Raw genomic sequence first — 13,422 nt, forward strand, 5'->3', positions numbered from 1 at the left:
CAGCCACATAAAAGAATACAAAATAAGACGAAGCTGGCGTCGGAGTATAAAATAACACACAATAGAACATAACAATATGTATAATAAAGCTTGTCAAGGAGCAGCTTCCCCACTTTCTATCCCAGGATATCCAACTTTGCGGAGACCTGAGCACGTTGGCGTCCCTCCAGTTAAATGGTGAACCATTAAAAGTGGACATTTGTAAACATAAACTGACAGATAAACACCGAGAGCAGACACAAAACTTTCTCCGGCCCAAGGGTGCATGGAAGGAAAGTGAATGATACGAAGAGTTGGCCATGCAATTTTCATTGGTTTTCATTGCACAGCCACACACATTTATCAAGGCAAAGGTACGAACCCGACCCGCACACATCTGACCAGGAAAAGCAGTTAGAATACTTAAAAAACGTAGATTGTGAAAGTTTTTATAACAATATAAAATGGCTGGAAAAGTTGTTGTTCTTGCTGTGGTTTCTGGGGGCGGCCCTCGAGGATTGGGTATCTGGTGGTCACTGCTAAACAACATTGTGCAGCTGAAGGACAATTTTGAGCGCCCTGCGATAAATGCAGGTACATCAAGTGCGGGTCGCACTACCGAGGTCAGAGGTCGGAGGGCACAACAAAATGCTCGCTCGTTATATGGGTCAATATGGGAAACAAAAGCATTGTTCACCGGTGGAAACAGAAAAACAAACTGAAGGCAACGGAACAAAAAACAACATGCACTGCGAAAAGTTTTTAATTAATGTTGGAGATTTTAAGGAAAATATGTAGTTGAAGTTTGGAAATGTTTAAAACCAAAAACACAGGCATTAGCAATAGATAAAAGCCGAAATAAAATAGCTTTTTAATGGATTTTAGGAATAAAAAACTACAAGCTGCTTTTTACTGGAGCGTACTTTAAATTTGTATTCAGATATTCAACTAAATGGTAATTTTATACTACATTCAAATTAGGCGATTTTAATCAGAATATACACAAAATTGTCTAAAACAGTAAGGGAAATATCTCAGATTTTCTTTTAGAGTATATATGTATATAAACTTCCGTGCAGCATTTTTTCTACCACACCCCTTGCCAAATGATAGGGACTATAAAACAAGAAAAGGAAGCAAATCGAGAAGCCGGTGGTCGGATGGAACTCTACTTTGTTTTCAACATTTTGTGTTGTCATTTGAAACATCGAACGGAAGGCAGCGGTCGGATCAGCTGGTCACTCGCTTATCAAAGAAGGGGTTAGCACTGTAGTTAGCATCGAATTGGAATCCCAAGACGAGGGGGAGTGTTCAGTTCTTCACTCAGCTTTTTGGTTTGGGGACCCTCGTTAGATGGGGTCAAGTTAAAACTGGACAAGGACGAGAACCCAACAGTTATAAAAAAATTAAAATAGAGTCTTTATCATTAAGAGCGGTATTTTGAATGGGTGTTCTGCCAAGCGAATTAAACTTTTAAAACAGTCTCTATATATATACGAAGCCAGATTCATGCATATTTCACTTACCAAACTCATTTTATTTGCAGATTTTATTGAAGCACTCAAGGATGTGTCGGTAATGATACCGCAGGCGGTGAAACGTGGCAGCAATGCGCTATTCACTTGTAATTACGATATGGAAAACGATACTCTATATTCGGTTAAATGGTATAAGGGCAAGCGTGAGTTTTATCGCTATACGCCCAAGGAGAATCCGGCGATGAAGGTCTTTGCCATGACAAGTGGTCTCAATGTCGAGGTAAGTACAGCAGTGCCCAGACACAGGCTCTCGTTGATAATGTAGATGAGGATGTGGATATGGATATGGATAATTTCCCTTAACTCCGTGTGTCCCCATAACGCGCACATGTTACTGCAGTTGCGTGTAAATTATATCCATAATGGCTGATTGCCAGGACCCCGGCTGTATTCGTTCTCATAACGACATTTGCCGGCTTAAATGTCCTGTCCCACTGCCCGTTGTAATTATGCCAGTCCATCCGGAGACGGATCCGTTAAGAGTTGTTGGGCGTGGCCAATTAGTCGCGCTTGCGATTGACTTGCGGCTCATTAAAAAACAATATATAGAGATTGCATATCCCGTAAAAAAAAACTACACCAGCGATCACGAAAATACACTCGGTCCACACAAATTTTAAAATAATAATGTCCTTGTAGATAAAATGCAGTTTCACTTTAAATTGTTAGATACATAAGATACTTGAAATTTAACTAAACAAATAGCTGCTCACCTTCATTCTTGCCAGTTTAATAAGTTATTCTAACAGACCCGTTGGCAGGGTATAATGACAACCCTTAATTATTACGGCGAAATACACAAGGGCCAATTAGGCATCAGCAGCAACAAATTGGGTTAAACATTCGCACGAGCCTCAGCCATTGATCCTCTGGAAGCAGCAACGACCTTTGCCCCCACTTGCCGCACTTAATTTCGCCTTCTCCATTGCACTTATGTGACATTTATTCTGAAAATAACGCACAATATTAAATGCAATTTATTAAATTTGATTTTTATTAAGTGAATTGTGTTATGTGAGGTTTCCTCGTTTCCTCTTCAAGAGATTAAATTTCGTCAGCTTAACAAAAAATATATTCCCATTTATGATTGGAGAGCTTAAAATGGCCGATGTTAAAAAGTGGGTTAAACAATCACAGCTACACCATCATACAAGTTTACTTTAAAATTCTTTGAACTATTATACAGGTAGTTTATAAAAACAATTAAAAGGAAGTTTTAAGTTACGTCTAATATTATTATATTTTTTTTTTTTTATGTATTGTATTTTCTTATGTTTTTTTTTTTATGTTTATGTTTAAAAGAACAAAATACGTTTTCCTTATTATTTATTAAATTTGAACAACAAGTGCATTAAGTGGTCAGGAACAGAGCCCTTAAGATTGGTGAAGTTTTTCCCCTTGCTTTCGTATTATTAAAAGAAAAGTATGGGAATAAGGATTACACTCGTGAATCAAAAGAAATCTGCCACTCATAGCCCCACGGCAAGTTGCTTTGACTCAAAGAAAAACTTAATCAAATCGAGATGACCCCTTCAGCTTTAAAATCAACCCTTCACCCTTCACCTTTGTGCCCCCAATTTGCAGTCACTTTCCAGCAAGCTGCTGCTGCGCTTTTCATCATTCAGGACCGAGACAAAATTTTCATATTTTCCCCATAGCATTTTTCACTTTCTGCTCGCTCTGTCGCGGGTTATATTCAATTTCTATGCACCGCGTCCAGCCAATTTTGGGAGCAACTAATTTTTATTACGTTCTTCATTTCCCCGCCGCTGATTTTCTCCATTCGCTTTATCCTTTCTCCAGCGCAACCTTTCGAATCAGAGCCACGTCGTCCTGCAGTCGGTGCCGCTGAATATTTCGGGCAAATTTACATGCGAAATATCGGTGGAAGCGCCCACTTTTCAAACGGCCATGGTGTCCGGCGAAATGGAGGTGGTTGGTAAGTGAAAAATCCAAAAATGTTCATACACACATACACACGTATATACATCCAGATGTGGCGTTAAGAATTGCAATGGACTAATGGTAATGGAAAGGCAAACCGGCGGTCGGGGCAAGCAAATTAATTAGAACAAATCTATTTGAGCCTGCCACCGGCCAGGTCCTTTTCGGCTAATTTTACATTTCCATTCCTTGGCTAACTACTAACGACTGTTTCCCCTCCTTTTTGGCCAACTTTTTGCAGAGCTGCCGGAAGAGCACACTGTGGTTACCGGGATACAGGCACGTTATCGCATCGGCGATTTGGTCGACGGCAATTGCTCAATTAAATACTCGAAACCGGCTGCTAATTTGACATGGACTATTAATGGTATTGTGGTAAGTTTTGGTTTCGTTTACCACTGTTATCCGCATCCGGACACGCCCACCATCCGCCTATACCGCCCATACCGCCCATACCGCATTTCAATTAGCCGGCGCAATCGGAAAACGGTGAACGGAGGTCTTTGATCACTTTCTATTGATGGTCCGCCAGTTTTTCAATTAGTCATCAGTTCAGGGAGCAAAGGGTGATACTTCGATTCGGGTGCGAATGCACTTTGAGTGGGAAAGTGCGGCTAATGCATGTTTATTGGATGCTAGTAGCTTGACTTAAGCAAATAGTTCTCTATTCATTTTAAAAATATATTTCAAATGAAGGCAAAATATGTGCTTTATAGTGCAAATATAGTTAATTGGCTTAACCATTAAGGTTCTCCATTTCAATAATGCTTACAAAACGTATAATTTTTCACCCTTATTGATTTTGTATGAACTGTTTCAAATAGAAGTATGTACATTAAAGAGTGAACTTCGTAATTACCTACTAGGTGTTTTAAAACAAAAAATCAGGTGAGCCGTGGCCATTCGGTTTGCAATTTTTTGCGTTTAGTGTGCAATTTTTCATTCTCCGTCTGTTGCATACTTTTTGGCACCTGTGTGTGCGTCGCTTTCATTTTGCAGGCCCATCTTTTGGCATTTATATTTGCCTAGAACCACGCTCTTTTCCCGCTTTTTCTTTCGGCTCTTCGGTTTTATACATACATTTTTTGATATCCCGTCAGTTTTTATGCCATTTCGCTTGTGCCAGGCTGAGCTGTTCTGGGCGGGATTGGGCTGGTCTGGATGTTTTATGGCCGCAACCACAGCAGCCGACTGTCGACTCCAACAGAAGGTCACCCTGCCACATTGCCACACTGCCTCCTGCCAGTTTGCGCCCAGCTGCTGTCATGGCCCTTCTCTCCGCATGATTGCGCAGGTGTGATGCGGAGCAGCAAGGATCCCTGACATGTCCTGGCATTTTGCGTTCGGTTTTTCAAGAAACGTTTAGGTTGTCAGCTAGTTTTTCTCTGGCGTTTTTATGGCGGCCCCGTACATTACGGCCTCTCTCCCAGACTTTTGGCTGGTGTTATTGTTATTGTTTCCCCAATCCAGACAGACGGTTACCTGGTGGCAGCTGGAGTATAGTAAATGCGTTGTCAATGTCACGGAGGCACCTACTAGTCATATTTCAAACTTGGGGCCTTTGTGTGTGCTGCTCTGGGTGAGAAATCAAGTTGTAAGATTGTTGGGCTTAGTCAGTGCTTAACTCTAAAGTAAATGAAGTCGACTTTATGGGTCTGGAGCTAGAAATTAGAGCTCAAAGAGGCCCATTTAACCAGTAATTAAAGTTTGAAGTGCTTAAGATAATGTTAAGGATGTCGTTGGCGTCGTTTGCCATATAAGTTTTAATAGTTAAGCCCTTCAAATGGAATGTTATGAAATTAGTTTACATTATTAGGGTAGCAATATAGGAATATCTGAGTAAAATTCTAAGAATTTCTAATGCTTATCCTTTTAATATTAGAAATTAGTGACAAATAAAGCACCTAGGAATAAGGAAGTAGAAAAAATCTGTCTTTCACTATTCATGCAAACACTTAATGCTAGTTTATGCGTTTTGAATGTCAGCAATATATTGACCAATTAAAAATATTATAAAACGGAATTTTGGTATATGAATTATGTTTAAAAATCCGATCAATAAATGTAGCACCGGTTTTGGTTTTAATCCGGGCTACAAATAAATAGAATTATTTTTGAAAATGCCAAGTCTCGGACTTAGTCGGCATCAAGACAAGCAATTCAGCAAAAAACATATTTATAAATATACAAAAATAGAGCAGGGAAAACTAACACAAACAGCACTTGAGTGTTGCCTATAGTGGGTGGCCATGCACAGTGGGTGCGGCCACTTGATCTTTTAGCTAACGAGCGCATTTCAACAGGAGCACCACTCACCCACCGACGACCGCCCACCACCCAGAGCCATCATGTGTGCTGTCAGCTGTGGGTGGTGCGGGTGGTTTTGGGTGGCTTTTGGGTGGCGGAGGCCAGGGCTCGTATCTGCCAGGCACTTCAAACTAAACTCACCGCAAACAAAGTGGCCTCGTCTTCTCGACACAGCTCACCCATGTCCTTTGGCTCCTGTTCCTGCATTCCCCATCCTTGGCATCATCATAGTCATCAGCATCAGCATCACCATCATCTGCTCTAGTTAATCACTCAAGCGTAAATCTATTCATCATTCATAAGTTATAAATTTGCCTCGGCCGCTCCGTTCGTGGTCGCCTTTATTTTTCGGGTAAAAGCTGACACTTTGGCTTTGGGGGAGCAGTTTTCGCTTTCATATCGCAGCCCACTTCATCGAAAAAGGATTGCTGAATATTTACAAATTGATTTCGCTGCAAAATCGAAATGCCACTTGACATTATTCGTCCTTCTTCTTGTTTCTCGTCCATTGTAGGTGCCACCGCATCACATAAAGACCTACCAGACGGAGAAGCGGGAGAACAGCACCCTGGAATCGGTTACAAGTGCCATACATTTCATGGTCACCAATCAACATTTCCTCAAGGGCCAGATGAGGGTAAGGAAACAATCCGCACCAGTTGAGACACTAATAATAAAGCCCCGTTCCATTCACCATTTCCCGTTGTTAGCTCAAGTGCACGGCCAATATCTTTGACATCTTCAAGGAGGAAATGGAGAGTGTCATCGAGGAGGACCGACCCAGGATAATGGCCTCCGGCAGATCGTATGACATCAACAATTATCCCCTCGAGGAGCACACGAATGGCGAACGGGGCGGCTTTGAGGATCACAACGAGTCCTATTTGACGTACTACTCCGGTGAGTACTTACAGTTTGGAAAACGAGAGAGGTTATATTGCCATTAAAACAGGGGAGTTAGGATGTAAAAACTCTAGGATTAGTAACAATTCAATGCAAGTATTTTAAAATTTAATAGGTTTTGATATACATGATCCTATACTTGACTCTCAATTGAAAAACCGTAGACTTCAGTATAGTGCACGCGTATAAATTGGATTACAATTACGATTACTGAGTGCCAATAAAATTATTTATTTAGATTTGAGTTCTTCCTAATCGGCAATATATTTAGACAGGTATCCAGTTCAATAACTTACCAAATCAAAAATATCCGGCTGCACATTCGATACGTTTAAGTGATCCCATCGCAGGAGAAGCAAAGCCCTGGGCAAACAAAGAAGATGGACTGAATCCCACTTAGTTCGGCCCACTGCATCCTGTCGATGTCGGGGCACACAATGTAAATTATGTAAATAAAATTGTGCAGCATAAACATTCCTCCAGACTGCTAACAACTAGGAGCACGGAGCAGGCTTATCGAATCAGATGGCGGGGAATCAAATTGCTATAAACTAAGTTTAGACATGAAAGATTGTCGCGGAATTGCGGCAGACTGTGTGGGACGGAAGCGTGATTGGGGCCTCTGGCAAAAATGTGGGGTCCTTTCTATATCCTTTCATTTTTCTTGCGCTTCTCGCTCCTTTTGCGGTTCTTTTGCCACTTACTAGCGACAACATTTACTTAACACCAAGTAACGACAACACCAGAAATAACAAGTGTGTAAACGCATTGAGCTGAAAATTGTATTTAAAATTGAGTTCACTGGCTTACCGATGAAAGCAGCTGGGAAATGGAAACGGCGGAATTCCAGCGAAATATCAACGTATGCGACAATATTTTGGCCACAGCGCCCAAGGGAAGCCCTCAAAACGGAAGTTTGCAAGCCACCCTCGTTATTAAGCAGAAGGAATGGGGAGATTGCATGTTCCGATTCCTTGCTTGCATTCCGCTCTGAACTTTATGCAAATGCAGTGTTGACACACCCACTCGCACAGGAGAACTTGTCTGGTTGAATATCCTTTTTTTTTCATTTTGGTAGGAAACTGAATTTTCTACCACATTTCCCCCAGCCAAAATTGGTTACAAGAGAAACATTATTTTGAAATGCACATGATGAAAACTTAGGTGAATTCTTAAAATTTTTACTAAGCCCTATAGGTAAAAGCTATAGAGGGGATCAAAATAGGTAACGATTCAATGTACGATTATTGGCTTATAAATTATTAAAGCTGCCTAGCAGACCTTGACTTTTCCCAAAATCGAACAGTAGGTTGCGTTGTTTAGTTTTCACAAAGGCATCAAAGGGGGAAAACTTGAAGCCCCTTTAATGGCAATGTCCCTTTTTTTTTGTTACCTCCACCCAATGCTCACCTGTGCATCTCTCTATTTCCAGCGGATAACACGGCATCGGGCGCCTCGACAGCTGCACACGAAATCTTCTGGCTGTTCTGGCCATCGCAGCTAACAAAGCTCCCCATCAACAGGCAGTTGGCGGGGGCGTGGCACTGGCTATGTGGGGGCGTTGGAGCGGCTGCTCTTCTCCTCTTTTTCCTGCTGCAGCAAGGGCCGCTGGCCCATCAAATTATCAACTGTCAATACACAAAGCCGGCGACTGGCAAGGTGCAACAGCAACAACAGCGACACCAACAACGCAGCAGCGGCAGCAGCAGCAACATCGAGGTGACAGCTCCAAAAGCGGCAACATCCGCATCTAGCGTCAAATGCTTTTATAATTGTCAAATGGCTATGGCGATGCCAACTCGAAGTCGTGATGATGATGACCGTGGTGATGCGTATATTGGCAGCACGAGTGCAAATGCAGCAGCAACAGCGACAGCAACTGCCGATGCTGATGCTGCAGATGTTGCTGCTGCAGGAGGAGTTGCGAGTTGCAGCATTAAGCGGCTGTCAGCGACACTTGTGGGGGGCGTCAATGCTGTAAGGGGCGTGGCCAGTGGGCCGGATCAACGATTATTGATGACTCGGCGGCGGGAAAGGCGGCAAAAGAAATCGCAGGCGATGGATGCGATGATGCAGTCGCGTTGGAGCGCGTGCTGATGCCGAATTGATGATGAAATCCATTTTCGAAAGTAGCTTAAGGTGCTCGCCACCGTGCAAAATAGCAGTATATGGCTCTTTTCCTTTCGCACCCGAATTGTTGAAGGGCATAATTAATATACATTCGTACTCATACTGATTGCATCAGCCAGCTGCATAAATCGATCTGGTCGTAGCTCTTAAGTGTTGAACGCATAAGGTCAGGGAAAGTGCAGTATATATTTAATTATTCGAAGAGCATAGTCAGCAAGTAGCTATTAAACCGATGAATAATAACAGGAAATGAATTAATGTTAGGTAAAATACAACATACGGTGAAACCATTAAATAAAAAACACCCTGTACGACGCTATCTCTCAAATTTGTTTGTTTTCGGCCTACTTACATTTTCGCAACACAATTACACGGAAACAAATTGTGCTGTAATTCACCATGTGAAACTATTTATTTTATTAGTTAACTTTTAAAAATAAATAATTATTTGAAATATTTATTATTTTGTAAAAATAGTCACACATCTTATTTTCCGCTAGACATCACTTTACAGACAATAATATCTACTCAATAAACATACATATATGAATGCTACAGCAAGTTTTTTTCACTTTTTACTCCCGATTCTTTCGAGCAAACTTTTACTGTGAAAAATAAAAGATCACAATAAGCCACGAATGGCTCTCAATGAAGAGAACATAAAGAAATGCGGAAAGTAAAACCAGAAATGCACAGTTGCCTGGGGACTTTCGTACAGGGTGAGAAAATGCGTGTGCTTAGTCACTGAAAATCAAAAGGTACTTAGAACAGATACGAAGTACTTCAACCTCTTATGTTATATATCAAGCGTTAAATATATCCAAAAAAATCAAAGAGTTATAGGAATTGTGCACAGTGTACAGCAAGCTGAACTTTAGACTGCACTTGAGCTTAGCTTTCGGGTACCGTAGTGCATTTTAAAGTGGGGTTTTGACAGCTTAAAAATTGTAAACAACCAAAGGTAATTTAAGTCAATACTAATACCCGTTACTCGTAGAGTAAAAGGGTGTTCTAGATTAGTTGAATCGTTTGTAATATTCAGAAGAAAGTAACAAAGACCCAAGACAGAAAGACCCAATATTAGGTATTCATCTGAGTAACGGGTATCTTATAGTCGAGACAATCGACTATATCTTTATTTTGTTTGTTTTCTCCTTTCAGAATGAAGATGACATTATGTCAATGTGTAAATAAAAGCTTAAAACCAAACACAAAATTAATATTTTGTAACATCCACTGTACAGAAAGGAACTTTTTACGGTTGTGGAAATGAAAAGCAAAATTAATTATTATAGCAAGCGTTTATTTGTAGAAAACGACGAATACATAGAGCAAATTGAAACGAATAACCTTTATTTTCAAGTCTTCGGCAATATTAAAACTCGATGAAAGCAAAAGAATTATTTAAACATTTTTGGCCAACAAAAATCCAGCGGTAAATAGTTCCTTTACCTTAAACACAATTCAATGTATGCAATGGGTAATCGTAGCCCAAAAACAAATGAAAATGTATATTAAACAAATAAATAATAATCGCTATATCGTTTGGATATAATAAATATAATAAATGTTGAATAATTTATAAATTCACTACATATATTTAAAATGTAAATAACATAATGAAACGTAATAGTAAAACTTATGAAATATAAATTAAATGGTGTACATGCTAAAACAAGTAATACGAATAGATAAACATATAATAATAAACTGCATGCCCCCAGATTTTTGTAATCAAATCGTGTTGTGAAAGTTGTCTTCCCTAATTTATGCCCATTACATCTAAACATTGACAGGGGATTTTAATTTTTATTTCAGTATGGTTTCAATTATAGCCATAAAATTATAAACTATAACCATATGTATAAGAATGTAAAAAGCTAGTGTTATGTACATAGAAATGGGACAAACATTTTGATGTTACTGAATAAATATTAAAAGTATTAACCAAGAAATATGAAAGTAGGATAAAAAACAGTGAATGTTTCCAGCTGCTAGGAAAAACGATAAGTCTTAGATCTATAAAGAGAATCAAAAACGCGGGCAAATGCATAGCACATAATATATTCATATCCCCAATAAATAACCCGAAATGTGTAAAGCAGAATAAATGTAATAATAAGATTGAAGAAACCAAAATAGTGATGTAAAAAAGCAGCAAGGAAATAAAGTAACCCCTATTCAATAACTATTGTTGACGTGTTTTTTTCTTACATGCCATCATTTGTTTATGTAATTTAAAATGGTTTGGGCTGCATGATTTAAATTTTGATTTCCGGTCGCACAATGGTGAGCATACTTTCAAGACCCACTGTGTATTATTACTTTGGTAAAGTGCCGGTTGGGGAGTTTCAGAAGCTTGCAAAGCTCCGTTTCCCGTTATAAAGCTCTTGCTGAATATCCGTTATCCAGTGGACTGGCAGCTTTTTAAGGTAGTTCGTGCACTGGCTTCACTACCCACAGAACACAGAGCTTTGGGATCTGAAGGTCAGTTGGGACTGGGACCCACATGCCGAGCTTAGTTTGATAGTCAGCGCGCTTTAATGACGACAACTGCACGGCGCGCACACTCCATTAATAATATATTAATTCAAAAGAGCTATAAAATATTAAAAAATATTCAAATATAACTAACCAACGCGCAGTGCACGATTTTCTGACAACAATTCAGTTTCGCTTTTCATGAGACTCCATTGCATTTTCCTTTGTGTTTTTCACACACGTGGTGTTTTTCTGTTACTCGCACTTCGGTAGTGGTTATTTTTTTGGTTACATTGAAAAAATACACCGACTGCCAGCCGAATTCCCATTCGAACCTTAATTTGACCAATTGACGGAAAATTAATTGCGCCCAAAATTAATTAGCAAGCGGATATACAATTTTTTTACGTGAAAAGAGCGTGTTATTTGTCGAAAAGATTTTACAATTGATTGTGTTTAAGTAAATTAACCTGATATATCTATGTGTTTGTGCTACGATCCGAATTTCTGACATTGCGGTAAGTGGCGTGTTTTTGGCGGGAATAAAGTCGGTTCCTCTTTGTCTCGTATTTCTCTACCGATTTTTCTGGCGCCAAAATGAATGAAAACGGTTGGCAACATTTCACACTTAACATTGCAACATTCTAACCACTGTTAAGCGATGTCTCTGCAAGTTGTTGTAGCTATGTTGGAGTTCTGGAACTCCTCTCCCTCCGACTTTGTTTTGTTTTTCGCTCTCGACATATGCAATCGAATCTCTTATTCCGGGAGCGGTTCATTGACCCAGCAACAACAATATTCGCCAGATCTTCTCCTGCCAGCGGTTTGCGGAATTCATCCGCTCAACAGTTAGAAGTAAATGCCGTCGAACAGCGGGCAAAATCGATCGGCGAAATCGAGAGCCGCGTTCAGTTGCCTTCAAGCCGTACTTAGAAGAAGTGCTGGTCCCCCAGTAATCAGAGAGATTTTCCCCAACTTGCACTTTTCCAATACTCTGACAAAGCCCCTCAGACCGTCGCAATCACTCAGCTATATACTGATATATAGATCTTTATTGCGCAGATCACAACTTAAATGCCTTTCGTCGAGAGATTTCAACAAATACGTAATTTTGTTATGAACGTCTGCCTCGTCGAGGCCATCCAATTCGTCCAGGACCTCTCGCACGCCATCTGTCTGGACCTCCAGGGCCTATTCAATCTCAAGTAGAGATCCCCGAGCGATCTCCCAGCGGTAAGTAACGCCATTGGTTTTCGGGCACAGGGAAGTGAAAGTGAAGGCACGGGTGAAATTACGGTTTTCGGGATCTCGAGAGAAAGGGGAAAGTACGAACCTCATGGCAGCAGCACTCCATTTTGAGAGGTTATGTGAAAGAACATACAGAGGTGGTCAAAAGTATTTACACAACGAGCTTTTTTTTCAATTAGTTGACAATTGAAAAAAAAGCTCGTTGTGTAAATACTTTTGACCACCTCTGTATAAGAAAGTTTGGAATTTTCGACTGGTGGCGACCAATAATAATAGTGGTATCCATAATAATTATAATTAGTTCATTATTATTACAAATTTTCTCGCCATGCATTATTCTCACATATTTCTAAGAGAGATTTTCAAATAAAGACACACTGTTCTTTAGAGTTAGTGATATGTAGTGATACAGTGATACTTAGTGATACAGTCTTGGGAAAAATCGATAATTAAATACTAGTTTCACCAAAAAATTAAAAGAGATCTCAATTTTTAAGAAAAATCGTTTTGTTTGTAAAGTGCACCACTTAAATTATTGACCCAAATTATTAACCCACAACCAAAATAAAAATAATTCATTTTTTGTCTAGTGTTTCAATATCTATTGTAAATTAAGTAGACTCGCTTTCTTACCACACTCTTTTTATTACCAACATCAAATTTCTTGTTACATCATTTCGGACCTTTAATTTTTCATCACCAGCTCATTTCATCAATCACCCAGATACACTTTACTTCATTAAGTAGCAGCAATCATCTAACAAAGCTGACCAAACAACGGACCGACTTCCAGAATCCTTAACTGAGACGGACGTTTTGCTTGGTTTTTAAAACTAAACGACTATTCGGTACCCACACCTGTTGACCTCTGACGAATATCTCGATCCACTGA

General features: G+C 39.9%; 2 protein-coding genes across 3 annotated transcripts in view; both read left to right on the top strand.

Annotated features, from left to right (window-relative positions):
• LOC117150405 overlaps positions 1-10,147 on the top strand; it is a 40,227-nt gene extending 30,080 nt beyond the window's left edge. Inside the window, exons 3-8 of the mRNA XM_033317268.1 lie at positions 1,526-1,737; positions 3,321-3,456; positions 3,703-3,836; positions 6,283-6,405; positions 6,479-6,668; positions 8,104-10,147. Of these exons, the coding sequence (XP_033173159.1) occupies positions 1,526-1,737; positions 3,321-3,456; positions 3,703-3,836; positions 6,283-6,405; positions 6,479-6,668; positions 8,104-8,768 (1,460 nt within the window). The 3' untranslated portion in view covers positions 8,769-10,147. The remainder of the gene's footprint in view (positions 1-1,525; positions 1,738-3,320; positions 3,457-3,702; positions 3,837-6,282; positions 6,406-6,478; positions 6,669-8,103) is intronic.
• Positions 10,148-11,330: 1,183 nt separating this feature from the next.
• On the top strand, positions 11,331-13,321 carry LOC117148309. 2 transcript variants are annotated; one of them, XM_033315645.1, is made up of 3 exons: positions 11,331-11,800; positions 12,345-12,515; positions 13,234-13,321. In XM_033315645.1, the coding sequence occupies exon 2, from the start codon at positions 12,357-12,359 to the stop codon at positions 12,489-12,491; it is 135 nt and encodes a 44-aa protein (XP_033171536.1). In that variant the 5' UTR covers positions 11,331-11,800; positions 12,345-12,356; the 3' UTR covers positions 12,492-12,515; positions 13,234-13,321. The 2 variants fall into 2 exon arrangements, with proteins under 2 accessions (XP_033171536.1, XP_033171527.1); XM_033315636.1 differs by lacking the exon at positions 11,331-11,800 and having other exon boundaries at positions 12,188-12,515.
• Positions 13,322-13,422: the final 101 nt, after the last annotated feature.

Source organism: Drosophila mauritiana, chromosome 2L (assembly GCF_004382145.1).
Source record: "Drosophila mauritiana strain mau12 chromosome 2L, ASM438214v1, whole genome shotgun sequence".
NCBI classification, from domain to species: domain Eukaryota; kingdom Metazoa; phylum Arthropoda; class Insecta; order Diptera; family Drosophilidae; genus Drosophila; species Drosophila mauritiana.